At 38.5% G+C, this 19,463-nt stretch overlaps 1 protein-coding gene across 7 annotated transcripts in view; it reads left to right on the forward strand.

Annotated features, from left to right (window-relative positions):
- The window catches only part of erbb4 (erb-b2 receptor tyrosine kinase 4), a 1,019,841-nt gene that overhangs the window by 736,086 nt on the left and 264,292 nt on the right, over positions 1-19,463 (forward strand). For all 7 annotated transcript variants that reach the window (XM_062969123.1, XM_062969126.1, XM_008113453.3 and 4 more), the window contains 3 exons: positions 3,904-4,022; positions 14,027-14,168; positions 18,535-18,648. In XM_062969123.1, the coding sequence (XP_062825193.1) occupies positions 3,904-4,022; positions 14,027-14,168; positions 18,535-18,648 (375 nt within the window). The remainder of the gene's footprint in view (positions 1-3,903; positions 4,023-14,026; positions 14,169-18,534; positions 18,649-19,463) is intronic.

Raw genomic sequence — 19,463 nt, forward strand, 5'->3', positions numbered from 1 at the left:
CAAAATGAAACCAAAAAATTACATAACAAAAACATTCTTTTGTAAATAGGTAACTAAAGTCAAAGTATGTATAGTCCCACCATACAGGTCCTAGTATATAAATAAAGCAGGCTTAGGCCCCTTTCACAGAGCTGTACTAGATGATTTGGCAGTAAGGACTCAGATAACCCAGTTCCAAGTAGATATTGTGAATTATCTGCCTTGATATTCTAGGTTATATGGCTGTATGGAAGGGCCCTCAGTCTCTGATCAAAAAACACACATGAAGTAAATGTATATAGAAATATTAAATGTTTCATAACATCTCACAGGAAAATGCTCTGAAACATGTGCTCTTCAAACATTGTGGTCACGATGGACCTCATCACATTTGCCACTGAAATCGCCATGGATCGTGGTGAATTCGGCAGTGCCCGGTGAGGGGAGACCTGTCACTTCATGCCTCTCATCACCTGATTTACCCTTAATCCCATCCCATGGCAGCCACCTGGCTTTCCCCATGTGTCTCCTGTGTTGCTGCCACTGCGGCATATGCCATGTTCTCTTCAGTTTTTCTATGGAGCCCCACCAGAAGTAGCTCCCTGTCATAGAATGGGAGCCAGTGAGCTCGATGCCAAAACTGAAGAGGAAATGCCATATGCTGCCAAATTTTGGCCCATCAGATGAGGTCAAAAGAGAGAGCTGTAGACTACAGCATGAATGAACTCAGGCAGGTTGCTGAAAGAAAAGTATACAAATGGGACAAATGGTTACCTGTCTTGTTGGGAAGATATGAGGCTAAGGCAGTTAGTTAGGGATTACTAAAGTCTCTGGGTGCTGGAAAAATAGTATAAACAGTCAGTTATAAAAGTGTAAGTAGCATTGCTGGAAAATAATGTTATATTTTTCAATTGGCAAAAAACAAAGTTAAGTCCTTGGTGAATTTCTCCAACTTTTTACTGCACACTTCTGAAAAATTCCTTTTGGAGTTTGTTTTGTTTGGGGGGTTTTTTTGGTTCATGTAATGAATGATTGAAAAGTAAATCATATTTAAATTGGGCAGAAAGTTCAGGAGGTTTCATTTCATGGTTACCTTGAAGAGGGCAGTCAGGTTGTTGACTGCTCATTTCTGAACCAGCAGCTACCCTGGGAATATAGGACACAGTAGTGTTTAACCTGTATAAACAGCTTCTGCATATTTTATGAATATGGTTTGGTGGCACTTTCTCCCCTAATAGCAGGATTGCTAATTATCTCAAGAAAAGATAGTATTTTGGATATGTTTTGGGTCCTGGATTTTCTTGCAGTTTACACAATGGGGAACTTACCTTAATCAATAACATTTTGGTCAGAATTTTTGCAAGATTGCAGGATAATAAGATGAAGATTAAAGGACTGGAGGGTGTCCTGGGCCAAAGTCTGATCTACACTGCCATATTATTCAGTTTCAAAATGAAGATTACCTTCATTGAACTGGATTATATGGGTCTATGCTGCCATATAATCTAATTTGATGCAGTTAATCTGCATTCTGTATTAAATGGCAGTGTAGATCCAGCCTGAGTTGTAAGTAACTTACAGCTCCGAAGGACCTTGCTGTCATATGCTAAGTCTTGAATGGGATCACATGGTTCTTTCTTTCTTGTAAATAAACAAATAAACTCACACATATACAGAAACATTTTCTTGTGTTTCCTTTGTCACTTTAATTAACTGTAAGTCTTTAATCTCTTGACTGTCTCTCTCAACTTTCCTAACTACTAAAGAAAAAGCTTCTCCAATGATCAGGTTTTTTTTAATCACTTTGGTTGTGTGTGTCTGCACATTATTGGGACTCATCCTGACATAAGTGCAAGTGCTGAACTAATAAAAAATAAAAATTTAAAACCATGCATAGTTAACATAGTTAAACTGGAAATATTCTCTGTTGGAGCTACTGTGAGATGACATGGCTTCCTAGAAAGACAATAATACTAAAGTTAATAGCAGTAGGAAAAGAGGAAGAACACGTTATAGATCAGTTGACTCAATAAAGGAAATCATGGCCTTGCAAAAGCTAAGCAGGACTGTCAATAAAATGATCTTTTGGATTTCCACCATTTACTAGTCACCATGTTAGGGCTAATTTGATGGCAAGTAAAAATAATAATCCACACACCATTTTGTAGTCAAAATTTAGCAATTCAATTTTGGCACCCATCTACACTCCCATACAATCCAGCTTCTGAATGCAGATTAACTGCACTGAACTGGATTCTATGGCAATTTAGATTAATATAAGCCAGTTCAAAGCAGTTAATCTGCATTCTGAAACTTAATTATGTGGCAGTGTAGATTTAGCCTTAGAGCAGTGTGAATTCATGATGCATCGATTCTCCTTTGATAGCAAGACCAAGCAGTTTGCATTCCAAAATCTGAGGAGTGTGTGTGTTGGTTAAGTAGAGCTTTGTAGTCACCTCTGCTCTTATGTAGTGAATTCCCTTCACTTTTCTATTTTGCATTCATACACTGATGTAACTTTTTTTGGAATTGTTTTTAACACTTTTTTTACTTGTTTTAATAATAATATTTAATTCTATTTGAATGTTTATATTTTGTAAAGTTTTTTAAAGATCGTGAGCCACTTTGGATTTCAGTAATAATATGAGCCAATTTTATTCTGGGCTGAAATATCTTTTTACTGCCTCTCATTGGTTTCACTGTCAGGAAGATAATGTTTGATTTTATGTGATAACTGCTCCAGACTTATTTTCTTTCTGATCAACTTACTGTCTAGTTGGTGACACTTTTTGCCTTATGGTATCTTCACTTCACTGTCTTCTTCAGAATGTGTTTCTTGACCTAAGCTCATACTTACTTTTTTTTCTCTAATCTGTTTGGACCTTAACGTAATTTCTAATATTTCACATATGAAAATTAGGATAGCTATAGTTAAGTAGCACTGGATTGAGGCCAAGATGGCAAAAGTCACCTATGAAGATCAACACATGAGCTGGGAGATGTTACAGAAGCTTGGTTTCCTTTACCTAGGCCCTATCTATATTGCTATATAATGCAGTTCGAAACTAAATTATATGGTCAGCATGGACTCGTATTGCAATTCCATTCAGCTAAACTGCATTATATTGCAGCATTAATGGGGTCCTAATAGGAATGGTGAGTTTAAAACAAATAAACTAATCCAAACTACTTAATAGGAAAACAAGCTTATTTCATCTTCTAAATGACATCTCTCCTGACATTTAAGTACTTATTTACATATTCCCTATATAACACAAAACTCATCAAATATTTCACACCTATATATTGAACAACTAATATGATATCCAGCATTTTCTACCACTTCCTGCCCCAATGTGTGCTTAAGTTGAAAGGAATAATATTTTAGATTTCCTGGGTGTTAAGAATTCACTTACTTTGCCATTAGTATGGACTGAAAGTTCCTTTGGAAATATTCATGAAAATATTCACTAAAAAAATTCTGGACATGTCTTTTCTTTATTTTCTGCACAGTATTTTCTATGCCAAAAATAACATTTATGTAAAGATATACTGGTTTCTGTGCACGAAAACTATTTCTGCACAAGAGTGTTGTTCTCTATGCAAACATTTTTGTCCCCAAATGTCTGTCATTATTTTTGCACAAGTAAGTGCAAATTAGTCTTCTTAAAATGCATGGTTTTCAACAACTTTCTTGAAAGAAAAGAAAAATGAAATAATTTTTATTCTTGCCTGTGAGAATGAATTTGACAAAGACAGACAACTCAAATTATAAATGAATTGTTATGTTTAGAAGTCATCTCCCTCATTTCCTATTGCTGTTTCACATTGGCTCAGTTATCTGAGTTCTACTTGTGCTCTGCTCTTGCTTGTTTTCTGGTCTGATATGTTTGTTTTGTTTTTGTTTTTTTATGCCCTCTCCAGTAACAAAGGTGGTATGTGCTGAACAATGTGATGGTCGATGCTATGGCCGCTCAGTCAGTGAATGCTGCCATCGGGAATGTGCGGGAGGCTGTTCTGGACCCAAAGACACCGATTGCTTTGTAGGTTTCCCTGTCCCTTCCTTTCCTTCATCCAGCAGCATTCTTCATTTTTATGCTTTGCTCTGAGGACTGTGTAATTTTTCTTATATGAGTGTGTATGCATGTGCAAAGAAGTTACTTTAATTATATTGCATATACAATGAAAGATATCCGCTCAATATTTTAGCGTTCACATTTTCCCATTACATTTCTGTTACTTATCAGCTTATTCTGCCCATTAAAACATTTATGAGATTTGCAAATAGAGATTTGAAACCATTTATATGCTAATTGGTGTGATTTTTATCTTAAGTGAAAATACCCCCCTCCCTTTCCCTCTAAAATTAGCATTTACAGAATGTGAGCAATTCATTTAGAAGTGTGATTTTAAACAAAACATGCAGAAAAAGCCATCTATCATAGTTTTCCTAAACAATAATGTAAGATGTCTTTGCCAAAAGACAGAAGGAAGTGGTTTTGGGGGACCTTGTTTTTGCTTGGGGAAATAGATGAATGTGCTATAACTGAAGGAGCCCTTGAGTTTATCAAGGGGTCATAAGAGACATATGCAGCCTCAACTTTGCCAATCTGTACTGGTCAAGGTGGGAGCTGGGTTATTTTTCATTGTCTTTCCTCCTGATGAAGGAGACTTGTTTGTTAAAATGCAAGTGAAGTTTCCTGTACAGGGTGGCCATGTTTCAGGATCTGGGTGGAGTTTCTTTTGAGACAATAGAGTAATGTTGGCTCCACTAGATCTAGAATTGCATAGCCCCTGGCCCCTGAAAAAATTAGCTGGTCAAATATACCCAGAGACAGGGCTAAAGTTTGAGGCATCAAAATATGTGTTGGCCAGTGTTATCTTTGCTCCACAGCCAGACAGGTGGACTTCAGAAACTTATGTTTGCTACAATTCATGAAATGACTGTGGCAAATCTTCTTTCTGCCAGCAGAGGTTGGTCAAACAGCTAATATCTGCCTTACGCATGCTCCTTCTGACCATTAGTGTATAGCAAGGAGAAGGGAAGATCAGGTATTCAGCATTAAAAAAAATGGTAATAGTTAAATTCTCCTGGTTAATAAGAATCCTAAATTAATGGCTGAAAATAGCATAATTGTTGTGTACTTTCAAATAATTTTTGGCCTATGGTGACCCTAAGGTGATCCTATCACAAGGTTTCTTTGCCCAGATTTTTTTTCAGAAAATGTTTGTCTCCTTCTGGGGCGGAAAAAATGTTATTTGCCCAAGGTAACCTAGGCCTCTTCTACGTGCCCTATAATCCAAATTATCAAATCAGTTAATCTACTTTATCTGCTTTTAACTGGATTATATAAATCTACACTACCATATAATCCAGTTCAAAGCAGATAATCTGGATTTTATATGGCAGTGTATATGGGCCCCAAGTTAACTTTTCATGGACAAGTGGGCCTTCCAACTTTGATCTCAAACACTCACACTACTGCACCAAGATACACCACTACACCATTTCCCAATTTCTAATCAACTGTTCTTGATGCCAGTTAAGATACTGATGGTCTTAGATCAGTGGTTCTCAACCTGTGAGTCCCAGATGTTTTGGCCTTCGACTCCCAGAAATCCTAACAGCTGGTAAACTGACTGGGATATCTGGGAGTTGTAGGCCAGAACACCTGGGGGCCCACAGGTTGAGAACCACTGTCTTAGATGATGATTGACTATTTGGGTTACTTGGATCCATTCTAACAGATGTCTGGTCTGGTTGTTCTAATGACAATTAACACTATAAAGTTAAAGAACAGTGCCATTTGGACATAGTATTCTCTTTGATCGCTATATTACTGTATTACTAAGGGCTCTTTCACATTACTCTATATCCCAGGATCTGATCCCAGATTATCTTATCCCAGAATATCAGGCAGTGTAGACTCATATAATCCACTTTAAATCAAACAATCTGAGATCAGATCTTGGGATATAGCGGAGTATAGATCCAGCCTAAGAAAACACTGTTATGTCTGGCTCAGCTCTTTTTTGAGTGATTTACCATGAAGCGAGCTTCAAAGGAATCCTGCCTTAGCCCTTAGTCACTGAATCTTGGCTTGCTTCAGGGTTCTTTAAACATCTAATGTGTGAATTCACCCTGAATCTACTAGCTGAAGTCATTCAGAGGTATGTGCAAGAGTGTCATGACTACATAAATGTACTCTGTCTTTCCAGTTACCACCAGCTAGTTGCAGGCAACATAACATAATACTGCACAAGTCGTCAGCTGAAAGGTTCTCTTGGTATTAGTGCAGTTGGTGGAAACATATTGTATTTACTTGCCTAATGCGGCATCAAATCTAATGTGCACCACAATTTTCAAAACCATGAAACAAAAAGAAATGCTTGCAAATGTAATGTGCAGTGGCAAAAAAAAAAGAGAGAATTAGCTTCCAAATCTACTTATAGCTGTCCCACCATGAATGCAAAAGAGAACCACAAGCTGATATTTTCCCTCATTGTTCTTAAGTTGATAGTAAAAAGCTGAATACATTTACCACATTTTTCGCTTTATAAGACGCACCTGATGATAAGACGCACCTAGTTTTCAGAGGAGGAAAATGGGGAAAAATAATTTGAACGTCCAACTCTTTGTTTGTCACTTTCCAAATTGACCGGCAAGCGGGGGTCCCGGATCATGGCCTCCAGCTTCCTCCGCCAGCCCGGGAGCAGCGTGTCTTCCCCGCTGGCGGGCGCTTGCGGGGCGGGCATTTTCCCCGCCGAGGCCACCGGCTGCTGTGGGGGCCGGTGGTTCATGCCTAGCCCTTCCTCCTCCTCCTTCTCCTCCTTCTCCTCCTCCTCCGCTGGCTTCCTGGCGATGGCGGCTGCTCGGCCTCGAGGGGGGAGGAGGAGAAGGCAGGCACAGCGGCGGCGGCGACAAGCGAGGGCGCCTCCCGCCGCCAGCGCCTCCTGCGGGGCCTACTCCGAGAAATCCAGGCAGCGGCTCAGTCCCGGCCTGGACCGGCCAGGCCTCTTCTGCCTCGGAGGGAAGGGAGGGAGGCAAAGGCGAGAGAGAGTGAGAGAGGCCCGCCCTCAGCAGCCGGGGGGGGGGAGGAGGAGGAGGAGGACGGCCCCTTCCCCCCGCTTTATAAGACGCACTGACTTTTCCCCTCTATTTTGGGGGGGGGGAGTGCGTCTTGTAAAGCGAAAAATATGGTATTTGTTTTTAACTAATGCTGGTTGGATTATGTTCTTCATTTTGTTTTTTTAAAAACTCTCTTTAAAATTTTTATTTTACTTTACCTGGTGGCACAGTGGGTTAAACCGCTGAGCTACTGAAATTGCTGACCGAAAGGTTGGCAGTTTGAATCTGGGGAGCAGAGTGAGCTCCCCCTGTTAGCCCCAGCTTCTGCAAACCTAGCAGCTCGAAAACATGCAAATGTGAGTAGACCAATAGGTACCGTTCCGGCGGGAAGGTAATGGCGCTCCATGCAGTCATGCCGACCACATGATTTTGGAGACGTCTACCGACAATGCTGGCTCCTCAGCCCAGAAACAGAGATGAGCACCATCCCCCAGAGTCAGACACGACCAGACTTAATGTTAGGGGAAAACCTTTACCTTTAATTTTTCTGTTTTAGTTAATGGCATCAATGCTTGTTGTGTTTATTGTTGTAAATTGCCTTGAAAAATACTACTTGTAAAAGTTGCACACATTTATTGGCATTATTATGATTAATTACGCTGTTATAATAAAAAATAATAAAAGTAGTTTCAGATACATTGCACCAGAAAATGGTGTATGTATTTGTCATGTTTGAATTACAGACCTCCCTTATGGGGAATGTAATGCAACATTTCATAGCTAAAATTAATATAAAGAATCACACTCAAGTATATATTTACACATATTGTATTTCTGTCTGAGCCCATTAGAGCTATTCTGAATTTCTTTGCCTGAATTTTGAAATGGATTCAGTTGGCATCTCTTAAATGTTTCTCAAAGCATTAAAAACATGGTAGAATATTAACATGCTTAGTTGAAGGCTGTAATTGGTGGGTGTCATTTTGCTCGTGGTTGCTTCAACTCGTTTGCATTCTTAGTACAAAGGCATACTTTGAAATTAGGAGTTAGCAAACAGTGGGAACTCAGAACCCTTGTACACGGCCATATAAAATCCAGATTATGTGCTTTGAACTGGATTACATGACAGTCTGGAAAGGGCTTCTGTTGTAATCCAAAGTACCTTTTTTCATGTCAGGAGCGACTTGAGAAACTGCAAGTTGCTTCTGGTGTGAGAAAACGTCTGCAAGGACGTTGCCCAGGGGATGCCCGGATGATTTGATGTTTTTACCATCCTTGTGGGAGGCTTCTCTCATGTCCCCGCATGGAGCTGGAGCTGATAGAGGGAGCTCATCCACGCTCTCCCCGGGTTGGATTCGAACCTGGCAGCCTTCAGGTCAGCAACACAACCTTCAAGTCACAAGGCTTTAACCCACTACACCACCAAAGTACCTGAAATGTCTTTACAAAAAAGTGTTCCTTATTTATTTACTTATTTACAGTATTTTTGCCCTGCCCTTCTCACCCCAAAGGGGACTCAGGCAACAAACATTCAATGCCGATTATACAATTATCAAGGACAGACAACACAAACAGATGAAAGTAGCTAGAAATAGTTTTAGATCAATATAGTGAGTTGCTGTATTGCTATAGAGTCTTTTCTGGGCACTTCCCTATGTTTCAATTGTTAGTCATACACACATTGTTCCTACTACTCCTACTAGAAAAGCAGGAAAAATCCAGAGTATTGGCATCACCAGACTCTACAGTTTCTAGATCCCACTCAAAGGCTTAGATTGCACTATATTCTATCACCGGAACCAATAAACAAGGCTTCATGGCCATAAATCAAAACTTGACTGAGCTTTTCAAATTGATTTTATTGGATCTTTTGTGGAAGATTATCCTCTCCTTGGGTTGTATATGCCATTAGCTGTTTGAATCTTTATTATACAGTCACTAAGCAATCTATTATGATGATAAGTTACGTGGAAAGACAAAGGCAGTGGATAAGAGAAAATAAATAAGTGAGTTCTGCTATGTATTAATTAACAAAATTTCAATGTATGATGAATTAAGAGATCATCTGACATATAATGCTTGCTTGCTACTAGCTGCAATATCCTGCTGTGAAAATTTCTAGATAAGGCAAACATCCATTGTTCTTTGTGTGCTGGCAGGTAGTCATTTGAAAGCAAATCTGTGCCTGTCTCCACAGCATTAATGTTTCAGCAAAATTTACTCACAAAGATTTAGAGGTATTTAGAGTACTAGGAGAGAGTGAATTAACATGTCTGACTTTTGCTTCTAATGACTCCATGTTAATTTAACACATTTATCTTGAACTGAAATAAGCTTGTTGTAACAACTCTGTGAGTTTCTATCCATCTAAAGAGGTTCAGTTTTAACCATTGGCACATAGGGATGCAGTTCTCTGTGAATTGTCTCCTCCAAGGATGCATTTTTCTTCCTTCTGTCTGAAAGTTTTCAAAAGCCACACATCTTGAAAGCTTATTCACAGTTCAGGACCTATCCATGCATATTTTCACAATGAAGTTTTACAAGAAAACAGCATTTTCTATGCAGGAAACAGCATTGTCACAACAGAAAATCAATCAGAAAAAATCTTTTTTCTAGCCAGGACAAGTTGTTTTGTATGCAGAAAATGCTGTCTTCTGCTCAAAACATCCATGTGCTAATTTTCCAAAGACTTTCTGAACATGCTTTTTGACCACTTCTAAAATATCTTTAAATATCCCTTTCATCCTTACTGGTTCTTTAAACTCATCCAATGAAGTCTTGTGTTCTTTTGCCGAATACGCTATGGTTCTTGGTAGTTCCTTTTCTCTCTAGGGGCCCATCCAGATGGGCCCAAATCATGGAACCTGTCTGGGTTTTTACCGGGGGCATCCAAACGTCACACGCAGTAAAAAAAAAAAATTAATGCAGAATAACCTTGGTTATTCTGAATTAATTAAATACCCCATTAGATCCTGGCCTTTCTGAAAGGCTTGCGTCTAATGGGGTATTGGGTCTGTGGGGGCTCACTTCTGGGTAGTCCCAGGATTAACCGGGGGTGATTCCCCATTTGCCATCCTGAACCTTTTGAGCTCCTGGAGTCCAAAGGTCTGAGATGGCACCCAACCCCTCCTCCCAGCCCCCAAAACAACTGTTAAAAGTAAAACAAAAAAACCCCAAAAAAAACCCTTACCTGGCCACCATTAAGGTCCTCCTTATGTCCTCTTTGTGCTAGGAAATGATGCACCAGGAGATGAAGGGAAAGGAGGGATTTTCCTTCTTTCCCCCTCTCCGTCTTCTGGTGCATCATTTCCTAGCACCAGGAGGATGCAAAGAGGACCTTAATGGTGGACAGGTAATTTTTTAAAACTTTTAACGATTGTTTTGGAAGGCTTCGGGGTGGCATGGAGCCACCCTCCCTTGGGAAAGTCCAGGTTTTGGGTGGCTTGTGGGGACTAAAAAACATGCTGAAGTATACACTGCCATATAATGCAGTTTCAAAATTCAGATTATATCTGCTTTGAGTATATGGTGTAGACTCATATAATCCAGTTCAAAATAGATAATCTAGATTCAGAATCTGGATTATATGGCAGTGTAGACCTAGCCTGAGGGCCCTTCCACACACTCGTATAACCCAGAATATCAAAGCAGAAAATCCCACAATATCTGCTTTGAACTGGGTTATCTGAGTCCACACTGCCATATATTCCAATTCCAAGCAGATAATGTTGGATTTTATTCAGCTGTGTGGAAGGGGCCTGAGTCTATACTGACCATATAATGCAGTTCAAACTGCATTCTCTAGCAGTGTAGATGGAACCACAATGTCAAAAACTAATAGGTGGATAGTTAATGGAATCTAATTTATTACCCTCTTTTCGACTAGAAGCAATTATACTCTATTTCCAGCCATTGGGATTATACTTGTATTTTTCATTTGAGTAAATGTGTTAGCTAATATCAGGGCTCACTACTCGAGAAAAAATTTGAATATTTCTGAAAGCATACTTTCTCCTTGGGCCTTGCTCAGAGAGAAAGCTGCAACCAATATATTTATCTCAAATACTGACACATGAGAACAATAGTTTAAGAAACAATAAAAGTGGTTGCCTGTGGATGTATCTCCATGCAGTCTGTTTTGGTGTAATTAAATTTGGCCAACCGTTATAGGTCTGACTATATGCATGCTAGTAGAAATGATATCTTAAAATTGATTCCCATTCTTTCACATCACAGCAAGGGTTAATTGTTTCAATTGAGTTCTAATTTATGCATATTTTTCTTCTAACCTCATAGAAGAGAAACTACACTATATAACAAAAACTGAAAAATGTTCTGTTCCTGGTTTAAATGTTCTGTTCCTGTTATTTCCTATTTAATTGTGAGCTACTTCTTTGAAAGTAGTGTTTTATACTCCAGAAACTTTGGTGTTTTTTTTTACTGCCACAAACTATGTTGAATTGGTTGAGATTTTGCGATATTCATTGAAAAACTATAATATTAATAATAATTTTATTTCTCACTAATCTTTTCTCGTGGCTTGAGATGAGTTACAGAATAATTAAAATACAAAAACATTGTAAAAATACCACAAATACACATATTGAAATTTATTTCTATAATAGATATATATTAAAACATATTTCTATAATATACATATTAAATACACAAAACAAATATTAAAGAAAGGACATGAGTTTAATACTCATGCTTATAACTGGCTGAGTAGGTCTGCTGAAAGAGATAGGTCTTTAGATGGTTTTTGAATCCCAATGGCTCATTTAGCTGTCAAAGCTCTTCCGGCCGGTCATTCTGCAGTCTTGGTGTGGCTGATGAAAAATGTGCTGCAGAAGTTTAATAAACTTTTCCCATATTTTCATGATAGAACCAACTAGGAAATGACATTTATAGCCAAGAACAAAAACTGTTACATAGTGCTATCTAAGTGCCTGCCAAAAGTGATCTATTAACACATTTCAGGCCCTTCTTTAATTCAAGATCCAACTATTTAGTAATTACATCTCCATTGGGATTAAGTTATTTATTACATACCAATTTGGGGCTAATGTTGTGATTAGTATGTAAAATATGTAAATTGATGTCTAAAATGCCTTGACAAAAAGATTTAAATATCATACTCTCAAATATGTGAAAGGTGGAGGAGCCTATATTAACTGACCACTGGTTTTTTTCCCCTTATACATGAATTGAATTTAGAATTTTAGAAAGACACGTGTGTGTGAGAGAGAGAGGTTATTTTCAACCCTGTTGTTAATGTTAAATCTATATATGTCAAGGTATAGATTGGCAGAAACTACCATATAATCCATTGTGCTAGCTCCTCTATTGCTGACATAAGACACCCAAAGTTATTTCTTGATGGGTTCTGTTAAGCCAGCTCCACTGGTTGTCAGTAAGTTTTCAGTCCCAATTCAAAGTGCAGATGATCACCTATAAAGCCCTATACAGTTCAGATCCTGCCTACCTACACGACCGCATTCCCGCCTATGAACTTGCACGAGCTCTGAGATCGGACGAGAAGGTCCTCCTCTCAGTCCCACCTCTGTCTCAAGTATGATTGGTGGGGACGAAGGAGAGCGCCTTCTTGGTGGTGGCCCCCAGCTCTGGAAGGCCCTCCCCAGGGAGATCAGGCAAGCCCCCACACTATCCTCTTTCCATAGGGACCTGAAGACCTGGCTGTTCAAACAAGCTTTTGTAAATATCTAGGCCCCAGTCAAACATATTTTTGAGAACGCTAACATAACTTTTATGGAGCCTTGCATTTCATCCCATGCCCTTGCCCCATGGTCATGGTTTTGCACTTATCCCTTACCCTTGCCCTAGTGTTACAGCCTGCCTAATTGTTATTGGATTGATGAATGCCATTTTAAACTGAATTTTAAGTCATGGTTTTATATGCTTATTTGTTTTATTCAATTTGTGTTTTTATTTTAGATGTACAGTAGAGTGTCACTTATCCATCACTCGCTTATCCAATGTTCTGGATTATCCAACGCATTCTTGTAGTCAGTGATTTCAAAATATGATATTTTGGTGCTAAATTCATAAATACAGTAATTACTACATAGCATTACTGCGTATTGAACTATCTTTTCTGTCAAATTTGTTGTGTAACATGATGTTTTGGTTCTTAATTTGTAAAATCATAACCTAATTTGATGTTTAATAGGCTTCTCCTTAATCTCTCCTTATTATCCAACATATTCGCTTATCCAACATTCTGCCGGCCCGTTTATGTTGGATAAGTGAGACTCTACTGTACTTCTATATGTTTTTAGGCACTTTGTGCCAGGTGCAAACTATCCGAGTCCCTTCGGAGAGATAATGGTGGAATAAAATAAATTATTATTATTATTATTATTATTATTATTATTATTATTATTATTATTATTATCAAATAACACAAGGAGATGATATTTTAGAACCTCACACCTGGCTTGTTTATGCTTGTATCTTGGGAAATGCCCTCAACAGGTGTGACTTGAGAGTTTTGTCCAAAACTAGTAGCTTTAAAGAGACAATATGGTGTAATGGTTTGAGCACTGGACTACAACTCTGGACAACAGGATTTGGTTACCGAATTGCCTATAGAATCCTACTGGACAACCATGAGAGAGTCTCGCTCTGAGCCCCAGAAATCGTGTGATAGGTTCATTTTAGACTTAGAAACAACTTGAAGGGCATACTATAACAATTCATATCAAACAGACTCTAATTATAGCCTTAAAATCACCACCCATCAGGAGCATTGTAAAATTATATTGATGGTCTAGTAGGGTAAAGCCTTCAGATAAACTATTCCAAATATTATTGGGATCTGCCTATCTATCTTTGCCTGTATGTACTTTTCTTGTTGTCATCAATCAGACAAGCCTCATGTTCCTGTTGTCAACAATTAGCCAAGGCTCGTTTTCTCTAATCCAAGTTCTGATATGCATTTTAATCGTTGTTTTGTAGGCATGTATGAATTTTAATGACAGTGGGGCTTGCGTCACACAGTGTCCCCAAACTTCAGTTTACAATCCTGCCACTTTCCAGATGGAAAACAACCGGGATGGGAAATACACCTATGGAGCGTTTTGTGTCAAAAAGTGCCCACGTAAGTTGTAGCCAGGCTGCTTTTCTCTCAGGGAAGCACAACCTTTTCAGAACTGCATGACCAAATTCCTAAGAAATCTTTGCAAAACATGTCATTTCTACAACTGAATTAATTATGTGATTGTGGTAATAGCTTCAGTTTTTTGCTTCTATAGCTGTGTCTTGATATTCTTAGAATGGTATTGTGGAATCTTGACATTTTAATAATGCACTTTAACCTTCAAAATCTGTGCTAAGTATTATAGTTTGTGCCATCAAAGTCTCAGTTTCATTCCAGTATCAGCCTTTTATGCATGTCAGATGTCAAATATGAAGTATATTCTTACATTTCTTTTTCTCAAACAGCCACATTTTGTTTCCCTCTCAAACCTGAGTGGAAATTATCTTTTATGTTTGACCTTTCCTTGAAATTTAAGTGTGTGGTCTGGTAATGTTACTCTGAACAGGCTAGTTGCTATCAAGGTTTGTAAAATATTATTCATGAGTCCAACATTATAATGGTTCCTATAGACAGCAGAATTCAGTCAGTATAAAAACACCAAGTGTGCCATCATAAATGTATTCCATAGTTCTTAAACTATTTATGTGGATTAATCACAGTAAATTTGCCAGGAATAGTGCAGAATAAGTGATCTGAGGGGGAATATTCCCTTGTTACTTAGAAGAGTGTCCACACGCGCACACACACACAGGTTCTATTGGTGTCTGCTGTCCAATGTAAAAAACAACAACTCAAAATAATCTATGACCACTGAAAACACCTTTGTATTTTGCATGTGTGAATTTATGAAGTAGTGTAATACTTCTGCGGTTGGTTTTTTAAGAGTTATATAATTTGCACCCTGTAGAAATGAACATGGAAGAAAATATCATTTGTTGCTGATAATCCATATATTTTTGAATTTTGAATTCTGTAAAAGAAAAAAAATAAATGCAGCAATATGTGCACATCTGGAAAATGTTAACTGAAAAAATTCATGCTGCACTACACTTATCTTAACAAACTTTACTTCAAGCTAGCTGATGTAGGCCAGGCAACTAGCAATTTTTTCCCCCAGTATGACAAAGACATTCTGAAACTTGATTATATAGCATTGTAGATGGGGCCTATATTTGTGCCCATTGGCTACAGTTGTTTCCTTTTTTCTTGGAAACTCTCCACAGCTAGCTTAGAGAATATCACTGGTCCATGGAACACGACTGAGTAGCAGAAAAATTGTACATTTGAAATATGTACTTGGAAATACATGTAACTTTCTGTGGGAAAATGTTAATGGAGAATTGGCACAAAGCAAGCTTGGTACAATGTGGGGAGAAGAGCACCTCAATGAGAAAAAGCTTCATAGATCCACCCACCCAAGGGTGAACTCAATACTTACAATCTCACTTTACATGTTTCTCTTATCAGTATTAATGTTGGCCACATGAAAATCTCTTTTTGCATTTGAACACATGTCTGGATTCAAGGAAAGATTCTCTATAATGTGTGTAAATGAAGGAAGAGTGAAAGAGAGACTGTTGAGTGTGAGGGAATATACCTATGATCACTGCTTGATAACTGCATCATGTGTAAAAAATGACATATGCAAAGCAAACAACTGTCTTTTCTCCATGTTTGTCTGCCATCTGTGTGCATTCCAAGTGCTGTATATATTGGTTTAAGCCACTTCTTTCCAGCATTGTTTTACAGATCTCTTATTTTGATTATTATGTATATCGTATATTGTAGCATTTATTAAGGTAAGATGTTGTAAGTCTACTGTACATAAAAAGTGGTATGTTTGGATGTGTAAGGATGTTTGTCAAATTTTTCTATCATTGAGAAAACAGATGTAGAGTGAATAAACTATGCTAATTATGGGAACTGTGGACCCACAGGCTTCATGTATTCTATCTCAGTCTCCCCAGTCCCATTGCCCCAAGAATCCATCTCTAAAAGAAACAATTGTGCCCCATGGGTTACATTTCCTCTCATGTACAGTAGAGTCTCACTTATCCAAGCCTCGCTTATCCAAGCCTCTGGATAATCCAAGCCATTTTTGTCGTCAATGTTTTCAATATATCGTGATATTTTGGTGCAAAATTTGTAAATACAGTAATTACAACATAACATTACTGCATATTGAACTACTTTTTCTGTCAAATTTGTTGTATAACATGAAATTTTGGTGCTTAATATGTAAAATCATAACCTAATTTGATGTTTAATAGGCTTTTCCTTAATCCCTCCTTATTATCCAAGATATTCGCTTATCCAAGCTTCTGCCGGCCCGTTTAGCTTGGATAAGTGAGACTCTACTGTATTTGAATCCAAACAGCATGGGGGGGGGGGACGGGACTGAAATGACCCTTCAATTACTTATAGTTTCCCAAAAGGTGGTGCTAGATCTTGTAGAGATTCAGATGGTAGTGCTGGTAGAAAATGGGACCGATGCTGTCCTCATCTCTAAGAAGTTCAACCCACCCTTGGCCTAGACTGTGACATAAACAGAACAGTTTGATTGCTGAAATTGAAAGTTAGACATCTCATAACTCTCCAGATATTGTTGGACAGGCCCTCACCTTTCGCTATGCTGTGTAGGGGGAGATGGGATTACTGATTCCAAAACTTTTGAAGGTTCATGTTTTTCACTCCTTCTGAAATAGAATTACTCAACTGAAATTGAAACATCCCAGCACATCAAAAAGGTGTCTACAGGAGACTCCTGTCTGTAGACATCAGGAGTCTACAGACAGCACATCTCACTGAAGCAAGGTGCTAATAAATAATAAGCAAACTTGTTTTTACCCCAACACTCAGCTGTCATATCTCTGTCACAGGCTGAGTGACTTTGTCCATTGTCCTGAAACTATTCCAAAAACCATCAGCAGTGAGGTGTCAATATCCAGCGGATTTTGTCAAAGGTGTGAAAAAACTAATTACTTCAATTAAAATCCAATCTCAATGTTAAGAAAGCCAAACAGATAAAGACCTTGTGACCACTTTCTTCACACTTCTTCTGCTTCTCAATATTGTGTCAACATGATAATAAAGGATTCATTAAGATCAACTCTGGGCTACCTGCTGTCGGTTTCTAGATCATCTAGTTGGAAAATGTGAGATGTGAAATCGGAGAAGGCCATGAAACAGAATCTTCAGATTAGCATTCATGCGTGCCCAGGATTTCTGTCATCTCTAGTTAAAAGGATAGTGGATTGTATAGGGAAAAGACCCCTTACTTAGAATGACTATTAAGAAGATAGTACTAGACTAACAGGACCAGTGATCTAGCATCTGACACATGATCTTATCACAAAGGCCTATGGATTCGCATTGTGGCAAATCCATGGGGTCCCATTGGAGGAGTGGAGAACCCATCGCTACATGCTTCACATCACCTGGCTTACCTCTGCCCCCATCCCATGGGGGGAACGTGTTGCCGCTCGGCTTCCCCTCATTGCTCCAAAGGCAACATAGGATGCCACCCATGTTGCTGTGGCAATGGCGTATACCGCTTGCTCTCCCCTTTCTCCAAAGAGCCCAGTTGGAAGTCACTGTATATTGTATAATGGACTTTGTGATGAAAGGGGAAAGTAAATGGCATATGACGAACAAATCAGCCCATCTGATGAGGTATTAGGCTGTAAAATGCTTTCATATGTTCAGATAGAGCCTGGAACCTAGTTTGTTTTGCCTAGGGTAGCTCAATGATCTAGAAATTAATCAGGGTGAACTCTGATTATGATTGGTGTTGGTTGCAATGATCTGTGGCTAAGTAGGCCAGGTTTACCTAATTGACTTTACATTTTAACATTAGACATTTGCTTACTAGCTATTAAAATAAACCTCTGTTTTGCTATATACAGAAATATGTACTTCTTTTTGACCATTGTTTTGGAAAATTAATTGCCATTATCTCCAATACTGAAAATTCAACTCCTGGATTTGTATGTCTGCATGTGCCGGAGACCAAGATAATTCAAAGCATCTTTTCTTTTATCCAGTGGTTGGTACCAGCTTGGCTGTGACTGTGTGTATTCATTGATGCTAAAATAACATTTCAAACATGTTCCAGAATACAAACCTCATTAAGATGGAGTTACAGCGTCAGCATCTCAAGGGAAATGAAACTTTTAAAGAATGTTGAAATTAGCAACAACATAAAGCCACGGGTATACAGGAGAATGTGCACTTAGATAAAACTTCAAAGATAAAATGCAACATCTGAAGCAAATATATAAAAAAGGAACATCAGATGCAGTGGCAGGGATGTAGGTCCTACATCCAACTTGCCCCACCAACTCTGTTTCAAAAGGGATGCTCCAAACATCCCATTGTGTGCAGCCTGCAAACTGATTCCTTCATGGGTTTTTCTTTCTTTCTCTAGATAACTTTGTGGTTGATATCAGCTCTTGTGTGCGTGCCTGTCCCAGCCCCAAAATGGAAGTGGAAGAAAATGGCATTAAGACATGCAAACCGTGCACTGACATTTGCCCTAAAGGTAGGCTGTCCTTTAGCAGTGTTTTAATTATCATGAAAGTAAAAGTATAATGTCACTCCTGCTAACAAAAATAAAAGGTTCATGTGTGGCAGCATGTGTTATAATGTAGGATAGAAATAATATTTGCAAATTTTTAGCAAATCCAGAAAAAGTTCATCAAAGGAAGTGCAAAACAATTGGTGCTCCCTTCCCGCTGTTACAGCAAGAAATAGCAAGAAAACAATAAAGTAAATAATAAAATCAATTTTGTGCAAAAAGCCCCCTTCTAATGGTTTGTGCATATTTGCATGCAAGTGAGAAATACAAGAGTATTTGCATTAAATGAATTAGAAAACAGAATGCAACTGGTGAACTTATGTACCGTGTCATCCAGCATATGGCCCTGAACAAGGAATCTGTGGATCTGGCAATTTCTTCTCCCTCCAGGCCAACAGGGCAAGACAAAACAGAAAACCACACTTAATGTCCAGGTTGCAAAATGAGCTGTCCCCCATTCAGGAAATAAAAAGCAAAGGCAGGGGTGACGTAACCCACTTGAGGATGATTTGTTTTATATTTTAGGATTATCATCCACCCAGCAAATGGAAGTGGTTTGTTGCTTCACACATTCAGCCAAAATCTTGTCCTCTATAGATTGTGACAACAACTTCTTTCAGGTATAGACGACAAGCTATATCATCTCTCCTAAAACCAGAAGTGGAGAGAAGTCAACTTTAAAAAAATGCTTACTTGCCTTTACAACCAAAAATAGTGTGGAAGTCATGTGTGTTGATTAAAGGAGAATTGCGGCTTCTGTGTTTTTATAATTGGGAGGA

The sequence above is a fragment of the Anolis carolinensis genome, chromosome 1 (assembly GCF_035594765.1).
Source record: "Anolis carolinensis isolate JA03-04 chromosome 1, rAnoCar3.1.pri, whole genome shotgun sequence".
Lineage (NCBI taxonomy): Eukaryota > Metazoa > Chordata > Lepidosauria > Squamata > Dactyloidae > Anolis > Anolis carolinensis.